Source organism: Monopterus albus, unplaced genomic scaffold, assembly GCF_001952655.1.
Source record: "Monopterus albus unplaced genomic scaffold, M_albus_1.0 scaffold195.1, whole genome shotgun sequence".
NCBI classification, from domain to species: domain Eukaryota; kingdom Metazoa; phylum Chordata; class Actinopteri; order Synbranchiformes; family Synbranchidae; genus Monopterus; species Monopterus albus.
In genome coordinates, this window is record NW_018128075.1 from 274,356 (window position 1) to 293,770 (window position 19,415).

Genomic DNA, 19,415 nt, shown 5'->3' on the forward strand with positions numbered 1-19,415 from the left:
GAACTTAGCTTTGTGTGTGTGTGTGTGTGTGTGTGTGTGTGTGTGTGTGCATACTTGTATACGTACTAGGAGGCTTTGGTTCACTGGGATAGAAGGATGATGTCTCTAAAGTTATAATCTTTAAGATGTCAATCCTGGATTATTGAGTGATGCTTATTTATAGTGACAGGAAGTGCAGTTTATTACCACAACAAAGATTCACTGTGCAGCTTCTTGTCAGAATGCTGACAATCTGTTTACAGTGCAACTAAACAAAGCCACAGTGTTTAATGATAAAAATGACTAATCTGTGTCTTATTTGATAGATGCATTTTTGATTCATGATATTTGTCAGTTAGGGATGGTTAACGAAACCCAGTTCCTGTACGGTCTGTACCTACCGGAGCGAATCACAGTGCAGATTTTGGTGCCACTTAAATGATTGTTGATTGAAAGATCAGAAAAAAACCCCAAAGTGATACTCAACCCTTTTGTCAGTACTCACCTCAGTGGCAATTACATTTCATTTTCATAATAAAAGCTACTTTGTTTTCCACATGTGAACTAGCAGCAGTACTAAATAATGGGCTTGCATTAGCAGCAGTTAATTCAGCTGTGATGACAGTGGGAGAACGAAAAGAAAACAGAGACTGATACCAGCAAGATAAAAACGGGAAAGAAAGATCTGACTTGGAGTGATTTTTCACAAACAAAAATGTGTGTGTTTCTCCCCCTTTTTTGCTACAGGCTCTGCGTATCATCCTCCACAGTTTGGACCAGAGGGCGGGGGTGTACCAGCGATATATCCAGCCTCTGCTGTCCGTCAGCGCTGACTTTTACATTCGGGTCTTTGTACGTGTCTTCACAGGACAGGCTAAGGTCAAAAACTCCGCCAGGTGCTCACACAAATATACTCTCTTCTGACATGATGAAAGATCCTGAAAATGGGTCATTGCAGCAACAAACTCTAAAAGTAATGGCAGCAGTCGAAAATAAAACATGAGAATAGATTTTATGGAGCAACCAAATGACAATATTAATTACTATGTATGTACACACATTCACTGTCACAGTGTTCAACAACTCTGCATTTAAATCTGACTTTATTTGCTTCTCCCCCATCTCATGCAGTAAACAGGCTCTGGTCTACAACTGTGTTGGCTGTGGGTCTTTCCACTTACAGAAAATGGGAAGAAGAACAAGCAATGGAAAACAGTAAGACAGTACAAACGGTCTGATGATGATTTACTTGAGGGTTAAATCAGGATGTGCTGTTCTGCAACCCCCCCCCCCGCAGCAGACTCTGCTCGGACATAAAAATCTGTATCGGAGCACCTTTAAAACATTACTGGAAAATACGAGCGTATGATGGCAGAAAGAAAGCTGGGGTTTTCTCCTGGAAGGCTGTGTATTAAATAGTCAATCATAACGAGGATAAAGAGCAAATATTATTACCTCCAAGCGAGGAGCTGTATGTTCACCTGAGTTCTAATCTGAGCTGTTCAGTGTAAAAGAACTTGTAAATAATGCAGTGACGGCTCAAGATGCTTTTTCAGTTTGTCTTCTTATTGTGCTTCTAGTTGACTGCGTGTGGTAAAGTTGAATATTACCTGATTTCAGTATGAAGTATTCTGCTGCCACTGGACCCCCCGTTGGACCGGCGTGTGCACACTGTGGTCAGAGACATCAGGTCACGCTCACACAGTGGCACACAAACATAAACTCATCACTTCTAACTCACATACTGTGGTTACTGTCCTTAGTCTAAATGTAGTATTTATACCCGGGGGTTGTTTTACTCACAGACAATCTTAGCATGTCTTTTTTGCCACGTGTGAACAACGTCAAAACCCCTGGGTTTGACTGTGGTTATTACTGTGTAAACACACATGCACACAGTGTACCAGCTGAAGCCCGTGTCTGTCTCTGTAGCTGGGTGGTCCTGTCTGGGCGGAGCCCATCCATGACTTGGCGTTTGTCCAGAGGGTTTTGTCTGCTGTGTCGGGGAACCCATCCCGATTTGGAACATCCAAACGCATCGAGGGCATTCTCAGCATGGTGACAGAGGTATTCGCATTCTGTGAACACTGGCATTAAGGGGCTTATTTTCACCTTTTAGTGTTGTCACATGGGTGTGGGTATTGGCATCTGGCATTATTTTCACCTTTTACTGTTGTCACATGGGTGTGGGTATTGGCATCAGGTGACTGTACATTGTGTGAAAACGTGCTAGACTAATGCATCGTCACACCTGCTTTGCTGTCTCATTCAGGAGCTGGAAGATGTGCCTCTCTATTACACGGTGGACAACCTGAGCAGCACAATACACTGCAACACTCCTCCCCTGCTCCTGTTCAGGTAAACCCGTTGTCTGCTTTTATTTTTTCACAGTTTAAATCACAGGAAATAACTCACTGCCATCACATAGCAAATCAGTCAATAAATGCAACTTTAAAGTGTGATCAACTGGATAAATGTGTATCAGTGACTGTCAGCATGAAATATTCCTGCCCTACATTAGCTGCACAGTGAACCATCTGATCATACCTCTGTTTCCGTGTCTCTGCAGATCAGCTCTCCTTCATGCTGGTCACAGGGTTTCTCTCTCTCATGCCTGTAAGAACGCCATCAAGACAGACGCTCCTCCTGCAGTCATCTGGGACATCATGCGATGCTGGGTAAACAGAGGTTTACAAAGAAAAAAAATGACTAGAGCTGTTTTAATCTTTGAAGGTTGACTTGACTTGTCAGAATTCACAGGCTCAGTGTAATTAAAGATAAAAACGCTATTGATACGCACTGCTTTCCGATCTTTACTTACACATATACCACCGGCTGTCTGCTGCAGGAGAAGGCCAATCCAGTGAAAAGGGAGAAGCTGTCTCAGACGAGCCCTGCCTTCAAGATCCTCTCTATTGATCCCAGGTGAGAAACCCATTCTTCAGTGGCCATTCATGAGGCCCACACTAACAATGTGATGGCAAAGGTGGTGTATAACGAGCTGTTTTCTAAAAGTGTGGTGTACAGTAGCGATGGACCTGCAGGTAACACTGAAACAGCCAGGACCAGCACACGAGAACCATTTGGTTCTCACTACAACACATTTCACCTAACCTTAATGTGTACTGGCAAACATCTTGATGCTGAATTGTCTCTCTCTCTGTGTGTGTGTATAGCCTAGAGGCCTGTTTCACAGTGAGGGCAGACGCCAACCCCCAGTCCCGTAAACGCCACCTGACCAGGTTCCAGGAGAATCCTCAGGCCTTCTGGGGCCCCAGAGCTCGTGCCAAAGCTGGGCAAGTAACATAGTAACCCCTGAGACACACACCAGAGTCATGCACTGGGTCAGGTACCCACAAAAAATGGTGCAACGGGTAAAAAAAAAAATTTTTTTAAATCAGTTTATATTAATTCATGGGTAAAATTGGACTAAATGTGGGCAGGTAGCGAGTGAAATAATCATTTAAATTGAAAAATAAAGGTGCAGCTTCTTTTAAACATCTAAACCATCATATTTGTATCAAACCTAAATAACCAATGCATTTATTGTGAAGGCCTATGGAACAATCTTTCATGCCTGAACGCGCAGCCATCTAATAGGACGTCACTCGCACATCAGCGTAGGCTTCAGTGTGTCGCACTGGATAATATAAAAGTGAAAATAGCCAGTGGTGAATACAAAACTGTGAAATACATCATCGAAGGCCAGGTCAGGTGTATGGGAGAAATTCGTTGTGGCTTTGCTGCTTGTAAACGGTGCCAAAAAGTGTTAGCATTTACTAGTAGCAGGCTAGGCACTTCCTCACTAAGCCGCAGAGCCCAAGTGCTGCATCCAGTGACAGATAGGTGTCCAAGAACATGACTATGAAGCACTTTAAAGTAAGTGATTTTGTAACTTAAAGCCTATTTTCATTACAGGTACATGGGTCTTATGTTAAAGGGTCGGGTCCAGATTTCATTTAGAAATAATTCCAGGTAACGGGTTGGGTCAGGTACAGAGATTTTTCAAACTGGACCTGTGCAGGACTCGCACTGACAGTCTAGCACACAACAAACCTCGGTTTTGAGTATGGTCCAATATAAGGCACCATCTTTAATGCATTAAAATCAGCTGTAATACATGAAATGTGCTTAAAACATAAATCCTGAGAGCCAGTGAAAGCTGTTCTGAATTAATTACAACCCCAGACTCCTCAATAAACTGGATTTGAAAATGAATAATAATTACAAGTTAAATGTTTGCACAAGAAGGCTGATTTCTCATTAAAAATTCTGCACCATTTACATTTCAGGCGGATCCCCCTTTTCCTACCTCCTCCTCCCCTACCAGTCGCTCTACTCCACCTCGTCCTCTGTAGTTCATAGCTAACGTTCTGCTCTGTCCCCTCTCTCTCCTCCAGTGGTGGCATCTCTACTGACCTGCAGGACAAGAGGAAGAAGTACCAGAACAAGAGGAAGAACCCAATCACAGATTCCTCTCAGCTGAAGAACTTCCCCTGCAAGAGGTTCAGGCAGGTCAGTTCAACGACAGGCAACACAGAGGAACGAAAGCAGCTGAGTGCTGTGGTGTCAGATCAGATTAATAACAGTCAACAGAAAAATACTTAGCCTCCTAAAAGTTAAGAAATGGAGTATTAGGATCCAACTGGTTGCAGGGATTTTAAACACTCTTAGGAGGCACAGAGGACCAACATAACAGTTGGCCTCATACTCACCTTAGATGTGTGGACTGCTCATTGCTGTGATGTCCATTGTGATGTCCTTTGATAAAGGGGAAGGTGAAAAATAACTGCAGCAAAGGCAGTTTTTTCCTAGAAAAGCAGTTATCTTTTGGAAAACTCCCACCTGACCAGTTACAGAACAGCCGAGGAAGTCACATGAATAATTGATTTGTGGCTTTATATGTGAAACAATCCAGTCGCTTTTGTGCAGGAAAGTAAACCTGTCACGATGCCCCAAGACACGTCCATCTTAACACAAACCCCAAAGACACTTAAGTTTATCAGTGATTTAAGAATTATTCAGAAGTCGACCCCGATGTCCTACCAAGAAAATAACCCACCTACCACTTTCATGCATCGTGCTGAAGGTGGAATCGACAGACAGTGTTAAAAGGCAGACGTGCTTTCAAAACATTACTCAGAATGGATGCTAATGTTGCTCCATGTCTACTGGATGTGTTACATTGTGAATTAGTGCACAGCACAGTCTAAGCACGACAGTCCAGCGGATAAATAGTGGTTTCTATTCCAGCAGTTTACTTCAGCTGATTGAGTTTCTGCAGGTGAGGACCACTTTGGTACATCATGTTCTTTATGATAATGTTGGCACACACAAGTCTCACAAAATTAAAGGGAGGCAATTATTTAAATACCTAATTATACTTGCAAAGTCTTTATGTCTGGGGCGGCAAATGAAACACCAGACACATGCTGGTAAATTAATCTTCAGCTGCTTTGGCAGGTTGCCACTTCCTGCTGGTTTCATGCCCGAGAGGCCGAAAACTGCCAGCAGCCAAATTTACCGTCGGCCGTTACAGACATTACTATAACGCCAGAGTCCGCTCTGAAGATTGTTTATGTTGTTCTTTTTCCAGGGAACGTGCACACACGGTGACGGGTGCTGCTACTCCCACCATCTTGAGCAGACAAATGAGCAAATGGAATGATTCCACTGTAGTTTTTTTTTTTTTTAATATATAATTTTATTTCTGGAGTTTGAATGTGCCCAATGTGCTGCAGTCAGGCTGTATTTAGTTGAGGACCATAATATAAAAAGTGTTAATAGACAGAGCATTGTTACATTTTATGCCTGAGGATTTAACAGTATATTATTTTTTTTTTTTTTTGACTGTTGTCAACTTTAATGAAATTAAAGTCTGCACTGTGACATTCAGATGCCTTCTGTCTTTGTTTTTTTTAAGAGAGTTTAATGAATAGTAACTGGTCCCTAGGAAGCTAATGGGTTACCCAATAAACCGAGAGCTGTAATTAACCAACTTAATTTCTAGCTTTCAGCCGGTATACTAGTGGTTCTATTCAGAACACAGATGTTCTTCAATATGTGTTGAGCTGCTAATAGAGTAACACAACAAGCATTAACAAATCTGACACTTTGAATCAACTAAAATGTTTGTCCTGATTTCACAAATAGCTGAAATCTCAACTTTTTGTTTGTTAAAATGGCCGCCCAGCAGCGTTGCAGTGTCTCTTCCAACATTAAAGGATCTCAAGTGAAAACCTGCCTCAGTCTCTCAGCGTGCACAATAACATTAACATGTAACAGATTAAGAATGACAGATTTTATTATCAGCTTTATGATCAGTATAACATCACTTTCAAAGTGTGTACATGTTTGTACAAATACAACGGTCACACTTATTGCACACATCAGGGAGTTTATGTTGGCAACAGTTTGTTGGGGTTTGTCAGGTTGGGAACGGTGAATGTGCTGAAAAACAATCTATAACAAAGTCGGTTTCCAGGCTGAGGAATGTTCCAAAGTCAGTTTTAGAGGGTAGCTCTATAGATTTTTGATCATTAGTAAAAAGACAGGCTCAGCAGATTGTGGCCTCAAAGGACAAACTTGTTCAGTCACTCGGTGTCTCTAGGTTTGCAAAAACATGTCTTAGTAAAACAGACCTGATCTTAACATGTTTCTGGATTCACAGCCTGGTGCGTCTGGCCACGGTGCTGACCTGATTCAGTGTTGTTTACCTCTGTGTTCACACACACAAAATCAAGCTGCAAGCAGTGTGAACACAGCCTATCATTCTTTGTAAAGTGAACACTTCATCTGTTCTAATGCCTGTACAATTTCCAGAAACAGTCCTCACCTAGTCTAATCAAAGCCAAGCAGGAGGAACTTTGATTGATACTGCTTGTTCACTTGTGACTTCTTGGAACATCTGAAGGACGTGATTGCCTATTTGAGGCTGACCCTGAGCAGGAAGGTTCTGATCTCCATCGGCCTCAGTGTCACCTCCCATACAGAAGGCTCTCTGACCATCTTCAGCAGGGGTTTCTGATCTGAAAAAGCAGATACGGCATGTAAAAGTGGCCATAAATAGGCGCAGCGCTTTCACACGTCCATTACTCCTTTGTTAGCATTTGAAGCAAACTGGCACTAAGTTCAAAGGTCAAAAACACAGTGAAAGAAAAGGTGTTAACCGCTAAAGTAAACTAAATTGTTCCTACTAACACAATGAGTCTTGTTAAACCACCCTGTAGGTTACTATTAAAGCTATGAACCATAAAAACACATTCATGGCTCATTATATTGCATTATCTGCTTAATGAGTCCCTGCTGGGAAATTGTATAGAGAGCAGTGATTACCACCGTCAGAGATAAAAGGTGGCAGCGGGGTTCTGTATTCCCCCTCCTCTACCAAACTGAACATGACCCACGGCCACCAGCCAATTGGTCCATCAGTGACTGGTGGGCTAACAGATGAGTCAAGTTAGCAAGATGCCACATGAACTATTACAGGTAGAGTCCTGGAGGAGGAACCCTAGTGTTTTCTACTGGACTGATCCAATACTACAGTATGTTCACATTACAGGCCTCAATGCTCTGATCTTTTTTCCATTTAATGTTTCGTATTCACGTTTGTGGCATGTATCCAGCTCCGATGTGAATGCTGCTGAGCTCCTGCATGACGTGCACAGATTATAAATGAAGTTGGAGTCACATGTGTAGAAGGATAACAATGCTAATGTCATTTGTGTGAAGGTCAAATTGCACCATGTCCTCCGAACTCCTCAGTTATGATATGTTCCTTCCCGTTTGGCCTGATCAGAAGCTTTTCTATAAATGTCCTACACATGTGAAATGTCCTGGTCTCTCCACTGACCCCGTCGCTCCCCTCCATGTTTGTTGTTACCGGTCTGAGGGGCCGACGCCAAATGATGACTTGAGGCCGTACGTGAGAAGGAGGAGACGTTAAAACAACCACATGGATTCTGATGTGACCGTTCTGACAACGCTGCACAGAGATTGGACAGGATCTCGAACCACATATGGAAACGGCCCAAATCCAATCTGGTTTGTTCACACATTCATGAGATGTTCAGATCAGTCAGCGTAATGTGAAATTAGGCTTAATTGTCACAGACCCCTTCATTTCCCTGGAAAACCTTTTAATGGACTTTCCTCCAGCTAGGGAAGGTTTCACATTATCGAAACTATTAAGTTGGTTGATCCACACTTTTCTGTGGCATTAAAAACACTGCAGCCACTAGCTGAGCTTTGGGATGTTACTCGTTTTCAACACTTGGCATTTACTCTAATCTAGTGAACTGTGTTTGATAACTACACCCTGGACACTTCATCAGGCAGATTTAAAACTGGAAAGATGTGTATTCATTCCTTCCAGCACATTCACTGTCTTTGTAATGCAGTTAATAAGCCTGTGTGTGTGTGTGTGTGTGTATACCTGTCTGTGGCGTCCAGTCAAAACGCGTCATCTCGTCTTTCCACTGATTGGCTGACAGGTTCAGCTCAGACACGCCCAGCACATCCAGAGTGGAAAACAGCTTCTGTACAGACAGATGATGGAATTATTTAAATGTCAATATATTTATTCAACTTTTAATTAGACTTAGCCAGTTAATTCTCTCTCTTTAAAATGTCCACATAACACAAAGAAGCAAAAACAAGCCAAGCGTCAAAATGACAAGGTTCTGGCGGTCCCTCTGTTCATTCCAGACGTGCTTTTGAATGTCTGACCTGCAGGTTGATGGTGACAGGCTGTGAGTTCAGTTTGCTCTCCCAGCTCTGAAACTGGTGCTCCAGTCTCAGCAGCACCGAGTCCTTGTCCCACTGTGTCAGTGTCAGCAGGTGAACAGCAGGGGGCAGTGCAGCTTGAAGCCCTGAGAACTACACACCAACATACAGGCTGACTTTCCTCTGTTCATACAGGCCAGATGGTCCATTCACAAACAGTCAGTTAAAACTTACAGCCTATTCATTTTTTATTGACCTACATTAACTTGTGGGAGATATTTCGGTCATATTTTCTCCACATTGACTACTAATTTTCTCTGTAATGACTGGTAGCAACACAATGCCATTACAGGCTCTAAAATCGCATCAGTGCAACTAGAGCCAACAGCGACACAGCTCAGCTCAGGTCTCCTGGGTTTTAGTGAAATGATGTCTGAAAATATAAATAATCCAAAATGCTGCAGTGAGACTACTGACAGGAACAAGGCATCAGATTTCTTCCATATCAGCTTCTCTTCATTGGCTCCTTGTAAAATCCATGACAACATAGCACCCTTCATTATAGTCACCCGTTGTTTGCAGCTGCAAAGTCCTATTTATCATCCTTCTCTTCACTCACCTCCAGTTGAGTGTTTGGGTTCAGCCCTCCATCAGTGAATGTCAGTAGGGGCTGCAGTACCACCTGTTCTGCTAGGGGGCGGTGTGTGTCAGCAGCGGTGGAAGGGCGGTCCAGGGAGAGTAGGAGGCGGCCGCGCACTACCAGCCCATCTGGGAAGATGCTGGAGGTTTCATTGAGAGGTTCGGCAACACCGCGAACGTCATCGTACAGGAGCCGGCGATGGAGCTGATGGAGAGATGGCAGAATTTCAGTGGGACTGTGTGTGTGTGCGTGCATACTGAGAGAGAAATGGACTTAGTGAGTGGAGTTTGTCAGTTGTGTTGTTAGAGCTGGTTCAAACCTGATAATGGAGGATAAAGCTGTAGTGTGAAGTAGGACTTAGTTGTTTGTGTGTGTGTGTTGACGCACTTGACGTGCTGACAGTCATGACGGTGAGTGTTGTGTCTGATATCTCACCATGATCTCCAAAGAGCCGTTCTGGATGCTTCCTCCTCCTTGAGAGCGGTCAGTCACCACAGTGAGTTGATCTTCATCATCCTGAAAAGACACACACACAGAGTGAAAAAAAGCTGAAATGCCATAATTTCTTCTGAATTTCAAATTAGAATGAATAACAAAATTAAATTGTTCGGTTAGAAAACCTCATATTGAAAAAGAAAAACACAAAATGAGTTGTCAAAAGCTTTCATTTAAGAAAATGTCATTCCTCTAACACTCCTCTCATGTACACACCTTGATAAAAGCACGGGAGTTGATTGGGTAGTAGTTTCCAGCGATGGGCTCCGACTGCTTTAGGTGCCATGTGGGCCGGAAGTCTTTCCTCTAGGGAAATAACACACAGCTACCTGAACGTCCTTATAAGACACAGTAAGGGCATAAAACACAGTCAACGTCACTTTGATTTTAATTAAAAGCAGTCAGATCTAAATACTGTGCATCCACCTTGATTGACTATTTGTGCTACAACACTCTTACTGGCACAGAGTGAAATATGACAAATATAAAGCCTCATTGACCAACATCTTCCTAAGTGTTTTCTTAAATTTCTTAGTAGATTGTTCTTGAGAAAGGTCCTAAGAAACGTTTACGTCCGATTTATGAACGTGTTCTTGAGCCCCAGAATTGTTCGCAACTGTGAATGAATGAAAGAAACGTATTCTTAGCAACGGCTGAATGAGGCCCATAGTTTCTAATTCAACCACAACACTTTCTGCAATATTTTCTTTAATAAACTGGAATATACTGTCACACAAGGCTGATAACTTCACCACTGGCATCAAGACAATCACATGAACTTGGAAACATATTATCACTTTATAGGCAGTTTTTTTTTCTTTTTTCAGCAGATGAACTGTGGATGGGAACGACAGGTTTGACATGAGTCAAAGTTTTAGATCTGTTAGATTTCAACCAGGAAAACAAGCCCTTCTCTATGACTGAGGCTGATAACCTGGAGCCTGTAGGCAGCCCAACTTACTTTCTCTGCAGCACTTCTCTTCCATTGGAGTCAGTGTAGAACATTTCCGAGGTTTTGATACTGGTGTCTAGACGAGTGATCACCTCCTTCCCCAAGTTGTCACTGACAAGGGAATGAGAGAGAGGGAATGAGAAAGAGAGGTTCAGAAGTATGAGGAGAAAAGGGTCATGACTCCAGCGCTGCAGTTTCTATTTGGATATTGGCAGCACTGATACTGCAATACATCCACACTCACTCTATAGGCAGTGGTCCCACTGTCCACTCCAGCTCCAGATCTCTGCTGTCAGTGTAGAGTCGGACAACCTGAGACACCCAGGGAGCGAACCACTGCCTCACCTCCTGCATCACTGAGGTCTGGGTGCAGAGGGATACAATATAATGTTTAATAATTATTGTACTTGTAAATGTTTTAATGCCAAACCAATTTAAATACTACCATTAAGAACCTAAACAGTAATCTCTACATTTAAGGGCTTTTCTGACGCACACACTGTTGGAAATGACTGGATTTGAAATCACAGTAGTCTAGCACAAACAGATGTGACGCAGCAGTCTGTTACTCACAAATAAATAAAATGAACAAATGTGAAAATATGAATAGAATGAACATATTTGTCCTTTTAAAAAAATTAAACCTAACGTTTCAGGATGTCAGGTTTGTGAGTTTAAAAGAGAGAGACAGGAATCAGTGCACTATGATGAAGCTGAATGTGAACACAGCCGGGATGCAGCTCAATCTCTACCTGGACAGTCTCTGTCTTCGCCGTCCTGCTGATAATGAAAGGCGTGGACGAGTTGGGTCTGAAGATGTACGCTCCCGAGGGCTGCTTACTGTCCACGTTGTTACCATCACTGGCGTTGTACCTGAAACATGCAACACACACAACCGAGTGCTATTAACAGCAAAGAGAGAGGAAGAACATGCCGACATTTATTTGCAGGTGTCTAGGTTTGTCTTTAAAAATAACTTTTAATGTGTTGAGCAGTGAAACACTAACCAATAGAAATTCTGTGCCAGTTTGATGGTTTGTTTTGTCTCCAGGTTGCTGAGGCTGCTCAAGAGGTTGGTGTCGGGGTCGAAGGTCACTTTTAAAAACTGGAGCACATAAGCACACATATTCTCAGTTTTCAGAAGATAATATAATTGTACTTTTCCATGCAGGTACAACGAGCCTGTGCAAAGAGCACAGGATTAGCCCTGCAGTTATCGTTTTTTTCCAGTGGAAATTCATCAACACTATCATTTCTAAGGCATAACACTGCCACTCTGTGACAACATGAAACAAAATTCATTTTAAACTTGAGACAATTCACAAGTATCGAATGTTTAAACTCTATTTCTGAATGTGAACACTGTTTTTGAATACAATGTATGAAATCCTCCAGAGTTAGTGTGGATGTGGTCATATCACCGCTGCATTTGGCACAACACAGTGAGTTTAAGCAACCATCATCTGTTTTGTTTATGACTGTTTTATTTACATATGTAAACAATGCTGTTTTCCTGTAAAGCACTGTGAGCTTAGATCCCAAGATAAAGCATAAAGTGCATGACAATGCTGCGGTAAAACCTTGTTCTGGATCACTGTGGGCGTGCGGTGATGTGTGGCGGCAGGTGGAGGCCCGTCCTGACGCAGGGACACGGAGTAGGTGGTGTAGCCCAGAGGAGGAGCCTGAACCTGGAACACCAGCTCGTTGATAGCGAAGCCCTGACTCCTCCTCACGTTCTGAGTGGCTTGGGACACCGGAACCACCTGGAGCAGAGAGGCAGAGAAGCTGCTACCTGATTATGTCTGCTGCTGTAGCACCAGAAAATACTTTTTAAACAACACGCGACTCCAGGGTTGTGGCTAAAAGGAACTGAATTCTTCAAGATCTGGATTATTTTATGAAATCCTGTCATCAAGATCTGAAAATCACCCTATTTCCTGGCACCTTTGACATCTTCAAATGATATTTTGTACTGATTTTGCACTAAACCAATTGTGCCAAAGGACAATACATGTTTTAGTGTTGCCCTTAAATCATTTAGTTTCCTTAATTGTAGAAAATATTGGAGCTAGTAATTACTTAAAATAATTCAGGGCCACAGAAAACTTCCACATGTAAGTAATTAATATCCCAAGCGCATTGGCCTACACTTCAAAAAACTAAAGACCTACATATTTTAGCAACCAGCAAGTTTCTATTAAAGCTGAATAATCCGCTCCAAGTCATTACCAAATAAAAGATTCTATACAGATCAGAGGTTTATTGGTATCATCATCATCATGTGTTATTGACTGACAGTTGCAGATCACTTCATATTTGATGCTGCAGCACACACACTGACCTGGCAGTCCACAGATTTGCCTTGAGCATCAGATACAGTGTATGCAGATCCATTCACTGGCAGACTGACCGGCCAAGTGACAGGCCGAGCAAGAGGGTTGTACACATTGACTGAGAACTGAGAGAAAGAGAGAGAAGCAGGGTGGCGCTGAGCATCAGTGATTAATAAATTGATATATGTAAATGTAAATACAGCTAATGGTTGTAATTAAAGATGAGCATGTATTTACAGACCTGCCTTGAATAATTCAAACACTATATCCATAAAGTCGACATGATCTCCCTGAGTGTGTGTATGTACAGATTCATAATCATCTTCCAACTTTGTGGAAACAGTTTGGAGAAGGCCCTTTTCTATTCCAGCATGATTATGCCACAGTGCACAAAGCAAGGTCCATAAAGACATGGTTGGATGTGTTCGGTGTGGAAGAACTTGGCTGGCCTGCACAGAGCCCTGACCTCAACCCCACCAGGCACCTTTGGGATGAACTGGAACGGAGATTGTGAGCCAGGCCTTCTTGTCCAACATCGGTGCCTGACCTCATAAATGCTCTACAGAATGAATGGGCACAGAAACACTCCACTCTTGTGGAAGCTGTTACAGCTGCAATGGGGGAACCAACTCCATATTAAAGTCTATGGATTTGAATGCACTGTCATTAAAGTCCCTGTTGGTGTAATGCTCAGGCGTCCCAATACTTTTGTCCATATAGTGTACAAGGAATTTGACTCCAATGCAGAGATTCTCAAAGTGTTTTTAAGGCAACAAGGAACAGAAAATAACAATAAAAATTGAAAATAACACTATAAAACTAAACAGCGTTCATTCAAAAAGTGTATGTATGCACTGGTATATGTTGTATTGTTAGGAACCAAATCAATTTAAAAGGTTTTTTTCCCCGGGTTTAAGAGTTTTATGATGTTTAAAACTAAATAGCATTTTAAAAGTTAGGGGTTATAAGGTATTCATCTAGTGGTAAACATTTCTGCATGTTTGTGTGTCACCTTTTTGCTGGACTCAGTGAGAGGACACACACTGATGTTGAGGTTGTCACAGTAGATCCGCTCAGCAGACACGCCGGTCAGAGCCGCTAAACTGTTACTGACCAAAACCTGAGAGAGAAATGAAGGTTAGGGCTGAATGAGCAGGTGCGTTCTGTCTTCCACTATCACATCTATGAAACACAAACAACAGACATTTACAAATGGTTTAAGCTACACAAAATATTGCAGTTCCCATAATGCACATTAGCAGCTGATCCAACTGTTTTTATTTGACAATAATAGATGTACCCGCTGAACCTCTGTGGATCACACTTTGTCTAGTTTAAGCTACACAAAATATTGCACATTAGCAGCTGATCCAACAGTTTTTATTTGACAACAATAGATGTACCCTCTGAACCTCTGTGGATCACACTTTGTCTGGAAATACTGTGCAAAACATGTTTCTGTACAGATAATACAAAGACTCACCTGCACAAACGGTAGCAGAGTGCCTCAAAATGTTAATCTATGAATATACAGGATGATGTTGAGTCTGACATACCTGACAACGTTGCCAGCCGTTAGCTAGCTTCCTGGCATAGTCGTTCGCTACATGTTGCTTCTCCGTGCCGGACACAGCGTCATGGTGCTGAGCCACAGCCATGGCTTTCTCTGCCAATAAAAGCACAAACAAGTGGCTGCCAGTGACTCGTCTGTCTGGTTTCCAGTCAGATGTATTCATTAATTTTAAGACCTCTGTTACATGGAGAGTTATGATGGCTTGACAATTTATGTAGTGAATTATTCATCCAGTCTTTTCTCACTGAGAAATATAATAAAAACTAAATCCCACTCATGGTCTGGCTGTCGCCCTCTCCAAAGAGTCCCCTCCTGGAACCCGGACCACCAAGTACCTCTAACTGGTTACATGCCTGAAAATATAAATAAATAAAAGCCGACAAAGCCACACCGTTAAAACATAAAATTGAACATAGCAATAATACTATTCCTGCTCCCAGAGTAGGCTTTTAAGACTCTGAGAAGGATATCTCATATGTAATGACAGAATTCCTACATTAACATGGGATAATATTATATTAATAGCAACATTTTAAAATGCTAAATGACAGTGCATGTCATACTGTATATCAGCATGTTAGTGTAGATGAATGTATGAATGAAATCACAGACTGCACCTTTCAGTTTCAGCCCAATATTTGAGCTGCTTTTGTGTTATAATTATTAGGATTAATTTTTGGGTCAATTATACATTTGTAATTCATTTTTGTATTCTGCAGATATCATTTACTTTATAGCCATTTTTAAGATCAGAATATCTCTTAATTAATAACATTCTCTCTGCATACAGAGAAGAACAAGGTAAAGCAACTTTCCAAGTGTGATTTCAGTGGATTTTAGCTTTAAATACAAATTGGTCAGTGTTTAGGGAACCTCAGATTACCTGCAGATTGCTGTTACTGATCCTCTCGTAACGTTTCAGTGCCGGGCGGCTGGTAAAGTAGCCGGTCCAGAAATGATGAGCATTGTCTGCATAGGGGAAGAAGTCATCTGTCTTCAAAGCCCTGGGTAGACGTGAAGTTAAGATATGAAAGTAGACAAAATAGCTCTTTATACTATGATTCTGGGTATAATTCTGACATTGATGCTCTAACGTGCCAATGTCCCTGCTCATTTAAAGTTCACACTACCAGGAGAGGTTTGCTCTGTGCAGCTCTTGGAGATAACAGGAGGGCGTTGAGTAGAGCACGTTGACTCTGCTGCCATTTGTCTGCTGGGCGTTGACGTAGTGGATCAGCTTGTCCAGGTTCTTGTACCACAGGTTGGCATTCTCATACTGGAAATCTGAGCCCATGGTCATGATTATGTGATTGGTCTTATACACTTTAGCCTGAGAGAGGAGGAAGGAGTAGTTAAACAGAAACACCCAAACTCCAAGGACGGCCTGTTATGTCTAGTCTGTGAATATAAATGCAGAATATCAACTCACTCATACAGGTGTCTGACTATCTGGTAAATTAAATATCAGCTTTCTGAGAGTTTTGAACGCTCTAGAAAATACTGGTGGAGGCTCATTTTAGCATTAAAAATGATGTCTTTGTACACATGATTGTATGGGGTAAACACATAACCTTAATACATTCTCCTAAGAGATATGGTGTGTTTATGTTTAGGCGAGTGCATAGGTATGTGCATGTGTCAAACCTGACTACTGGCGATGGCGAGGAAGCGCTTCACCACATCATCAACATTGTAGTCCTCCAGGTCAGGGTCATCTCTGATTGGTGGGTCACTGCAGGACTGGTCCCAACAGAAGCCCTCTGGAGGGTTATAACCGTTGGGAAGGATCCCTGTTAGGTGGAAGGGTTGAGGGCAAAGGTTAAAGGATCACTTGACCAAAATTACAAAAGAAGAAGTGTTCTTGTGTAGGAATTACGTTACCGGTGAAAAGGTCAGCCATCGGGGGTGTGAGGGTGTCTGACGCCCTCCACAGCAGCTCCTGCTCCTTGTCCTTCATTCTGCGATCCCGGTCCTGGTAGTCCAGACGACCAAAGAACAAGCCATCATATCCCATCTAGAACAAAACACACAGATGACAGTTTAAAGTAAAACGCAGAGTAGCATGTTTAATTGTAAAGCCACTCATCTGTGTTGCGTTTTTGAAAGCTGAAGCAAAATTACACACTGGCTCTTGAAGGAATAGTTTGACATTTTAGGAAATATGCTTAATTGCTTTCTTGTGAAAGATAGATGAGAAGATCTATACCACTTTTGTGTCTGTACTTTAAACACCAGCTAGACTTTACGATTTGCAAAAAATATGCAAGTTTTACTCTTTACTTGCTTTGCTCTGGTCTCTGACCATAACTAATCTACCTGTGCAAACATAGAGGCATGTTCACGGGCGTGGCCAAAGGGGTCAATATGCCAGGCAACTCGAGGACGACCACAAGGCCCAAATGTCTCATTGAGGAACCTCAGGCCCATAGTCATCTGGTCAATAACAGCACTGTAGTGAGTGGTGGCTTCATCGCTCATGCACCAACCTCCATTCACAAACTCCAGGCGGCCTGGTGCAGGAGAGAGCAGGGAGAAGTGTCCAGTCATGATATGGACTCAGACTCCTCCAGAGCAGACGAACTATCAGTAGAGTTGATGTACCTTCATTGACAAGCTGTTTGACTGTCTGCTGCATGCCAGAGCTCTGCTGTTTCCACCAGCGGTAGAAGAAGGCTGTCTCCACATAGATAAACCTCCTGTCTGGATTCTTCAACAACTGATCCACCACCGAGTCCAGGATGTACTGCACCCCCGCATGCTGGATGTCATTACGGTCTACAGAGGTACAGAGGGATGGAAAATCACAAGTCTAAAACACATTCTTACACAATCTAAACTCTCTTTAATCTCTGTCTAGCACTTCTGATGCACATGACTGTTTAATCTCTACTTACACAACCAGACATAAGATAACACACAGAGGTCAGAAACAGATGGTGGTCACATGCAGAGCAAACAGTCATTCTCTCTATAAAGAGGCATGTGATACTGAAATATGCAAGCTAGTCATACAGTCACACTAAAGCTGTAAAACCGTTGTTACAGTGTCGGCCATGAGTGACTGGACAAAAACAGACACGCAGTTTTGTTCCTTTAATGAGAGCTTTTGTTAACATGCAGCACCTTATGCTGTCCAACAAAAGCACTCGAGTATGTGACAGATTTTATCTTCTGGTTTCATAAGAACTTAAATCAGGTATTAAAAGGTGAAGAGCAGGAGCAGAGGGGTGAATTTGGACTAGAAAGAAAACTGAGTGAGTGTGGTAAGGCCTGTAATTTGGGGGCATTACACTACCACCAACATCTTTTTAGACCATAGTTGTGTTTAACTGTAATTTGGGGACATTACACTACCATCAACATCTTTTTAGACCATAGTTGTGTTTTGCAGTCCAGGCAGTTTGTGGTAGGTAAATTAAGTGTATGTGTATGAGAGAGACTGACCTCCATAGTAGTACTGGTCGACGGTCTTGAGCCAGCCCACGTCGTCGTGTGTGTGAGGGACCAGGTGGACATTTAGCATGTTGGGTTTGGTGGCATGACATGACTGCGCACACACACACACACACAAACACATCTAGAGCACTGGACTACTACACTATCGGTAAAGAAGATACAAAGTAAAAACAACAAAATTAACCCAAATGTTGTGACGTAGAGAGAAATACAGCTCTTGTTTATATACTCAGTGTAATAACTTCCGCATACAAACCTAGAAATAACCAACAACGTTAATGAGTGAAACTAAAAGTAGCTCCAACAGACTTATGCTTTATGGAGCTGCTGATGTTTAACACGCACAACAAATCCAAAACAGCCAAACTGCAAAAGCAACTAACCTCGTATCCACAAGTGGCGCTTTGTTTTGTGTCCTGGCCGACAGGAAAACTTAAAACCCCACTGAAAATTAAAAGGAGACCAACAGACAGACATTCGTGCCTGGCCGCCATGTTGGAAAACAAGCTGAAAATCATATGACAACCGTTTAGGAGAGGTCACGTGATAAGATTTCCAGGGGCTGATCTCAGGAGGTTTCCTTCCCTCAGTTTAGACTCTCAGGCACGGAGCGAGGTGCCTAACCTTCCAAAAGGCAGTACTTGCACTGAATTCCATTTAAAAAGATCATTCACAAAAGGATTTAGATTTATTGTTAAAGAAAATCTGTCATAAATGAAACAACGTTGCCAATTGTTATCAGGTTGGATTTGTCAAAATATGTTATTTCACACATATTTATTAGCTCATCTTTTACCATTTAGAAAATGTTCTTTTTGTGACTGGTGAGGCACTCAGCAATGTTGGAGGATGCCAGACCCAAATCGATCTCTTCATTCCGTCTGCACACCAGCAAGCGCAGTGGGAGACCACGGCCAAACTCTAAACAGCATTTTGGTCTGACATGCAAGAAGTTAAAGGAGCAGCTCATTACAAAGTTAGTATGCAGGTCTCTTCACCGTTTCAGTTTTAGGGCAGGTTTGCAATTTTAAATGATCTGAGACTGCCTCTTCAGACCTCCATGGATGAGACTATTACAGGTCAAGGTGGAATGAACCCATCTTGGAAAAAGCAACATTAAGACAAATACAACATATTTTACAGTGACATAAAAGAACAATCACTGAAGCACAGTGAGTAAACAGGAAGAGGAAAATGCTACAAAGAGAAAAACAGTACAAACCAGTGTGGTTTAATTTATGTTAGTCCTACAGTTTATGGAAT

The 19,415-nt window shown here is 42.2% G+C and overlaps 2 protein-coding genes across 2 annotated transcripts in view; one reads left to right on the forward strand and one right to left on the reverse strand.

The window, feature by feature from the left end:
• trmt1 (tRNA methyltransferase 1) overlaps positions 1–6,481 on the forward strand; it is a 10,736-nt gene extending 4,255 nt beyond the window's left edge. The window contains exons 4-13 of the mRNA XM_020617852.1: positions 682–875; positions 1,111–1,194; positions 1,600–1,669; positions 1,912–2,046; positions 2,252–2,337; positions 2,549–2,657; positions 2,828–2,904; positions 3,156–3,275; positions 4,380–4,494; positions 5,576–6,481. Coding sequence (XP_020473508.1) covers positions 682–875; positions 1,111–1,194; positions 1,600–1,669; positions 1,912–2,046; positions 2,252–2,337; positions 2,549–2,657; positions 2,828–2,904; positions 3,156–3,275; positions 4,380–4,494; positions 5,576–5,647 — 1,062 coding nt within the window. The 3' untranslated portion in view covers positions 5,648–6,481. The remainder of the gene's footprint in view (positions 1–681; positions 876–1,110; positions 1,195–1,599; positions 1,670–1,911; positions 2,047–2,251; positions 2,338–2,548; positions 2,658–2,827; positions 2,905–3,155; positions 3,276–4,379; positions 4,495–5,575) is intronic.
• man2b1 (mannosidase, alpha, class 2B, member 1) lies at positions 6,266–18,696 on the reverse strand. The gene is made up of 23 exons (XM_020617848.1): positions 18,536–18,696; positions 18,141–18,243; positions 17,298–17,471; positions 17,013–17,206; positions 16,578–16,710; positions 16,341–16,486; positions 15,827–16,026; positions 15,580–15,700; positions 14,971–15,049; positions 14,680–14,789; positions 14,136–14,243; positions 13,132–13,248; positions 12,371–12,553; positions 11,798–11,895; positions 11,543–11,663; positions 11,035–11,153; positions 10,800–10,901; positions 10,055–10,142; positions 9,779–9,859; positions 9,323–9,547; positions 8,707–8,856; positions 8,414–8,516; positions 6,266–7,007 (listed from the first exon to the last, which is right to left on the reverse strand). The coding sequence occupies exons 1-23, from the start codon at positions 18,668–18,670 to the stop codon at positions 6,904–6,906; spliced, it is 2,994 nt and encodes a 997-aa protein (XP_020473504.1). The 5' UTR covers positions 18,671–18,696; the 3' UTR covers positions 6,266–6,903.
• Positions 18,697–19,415: the final 719 nt, after the last annotated feature.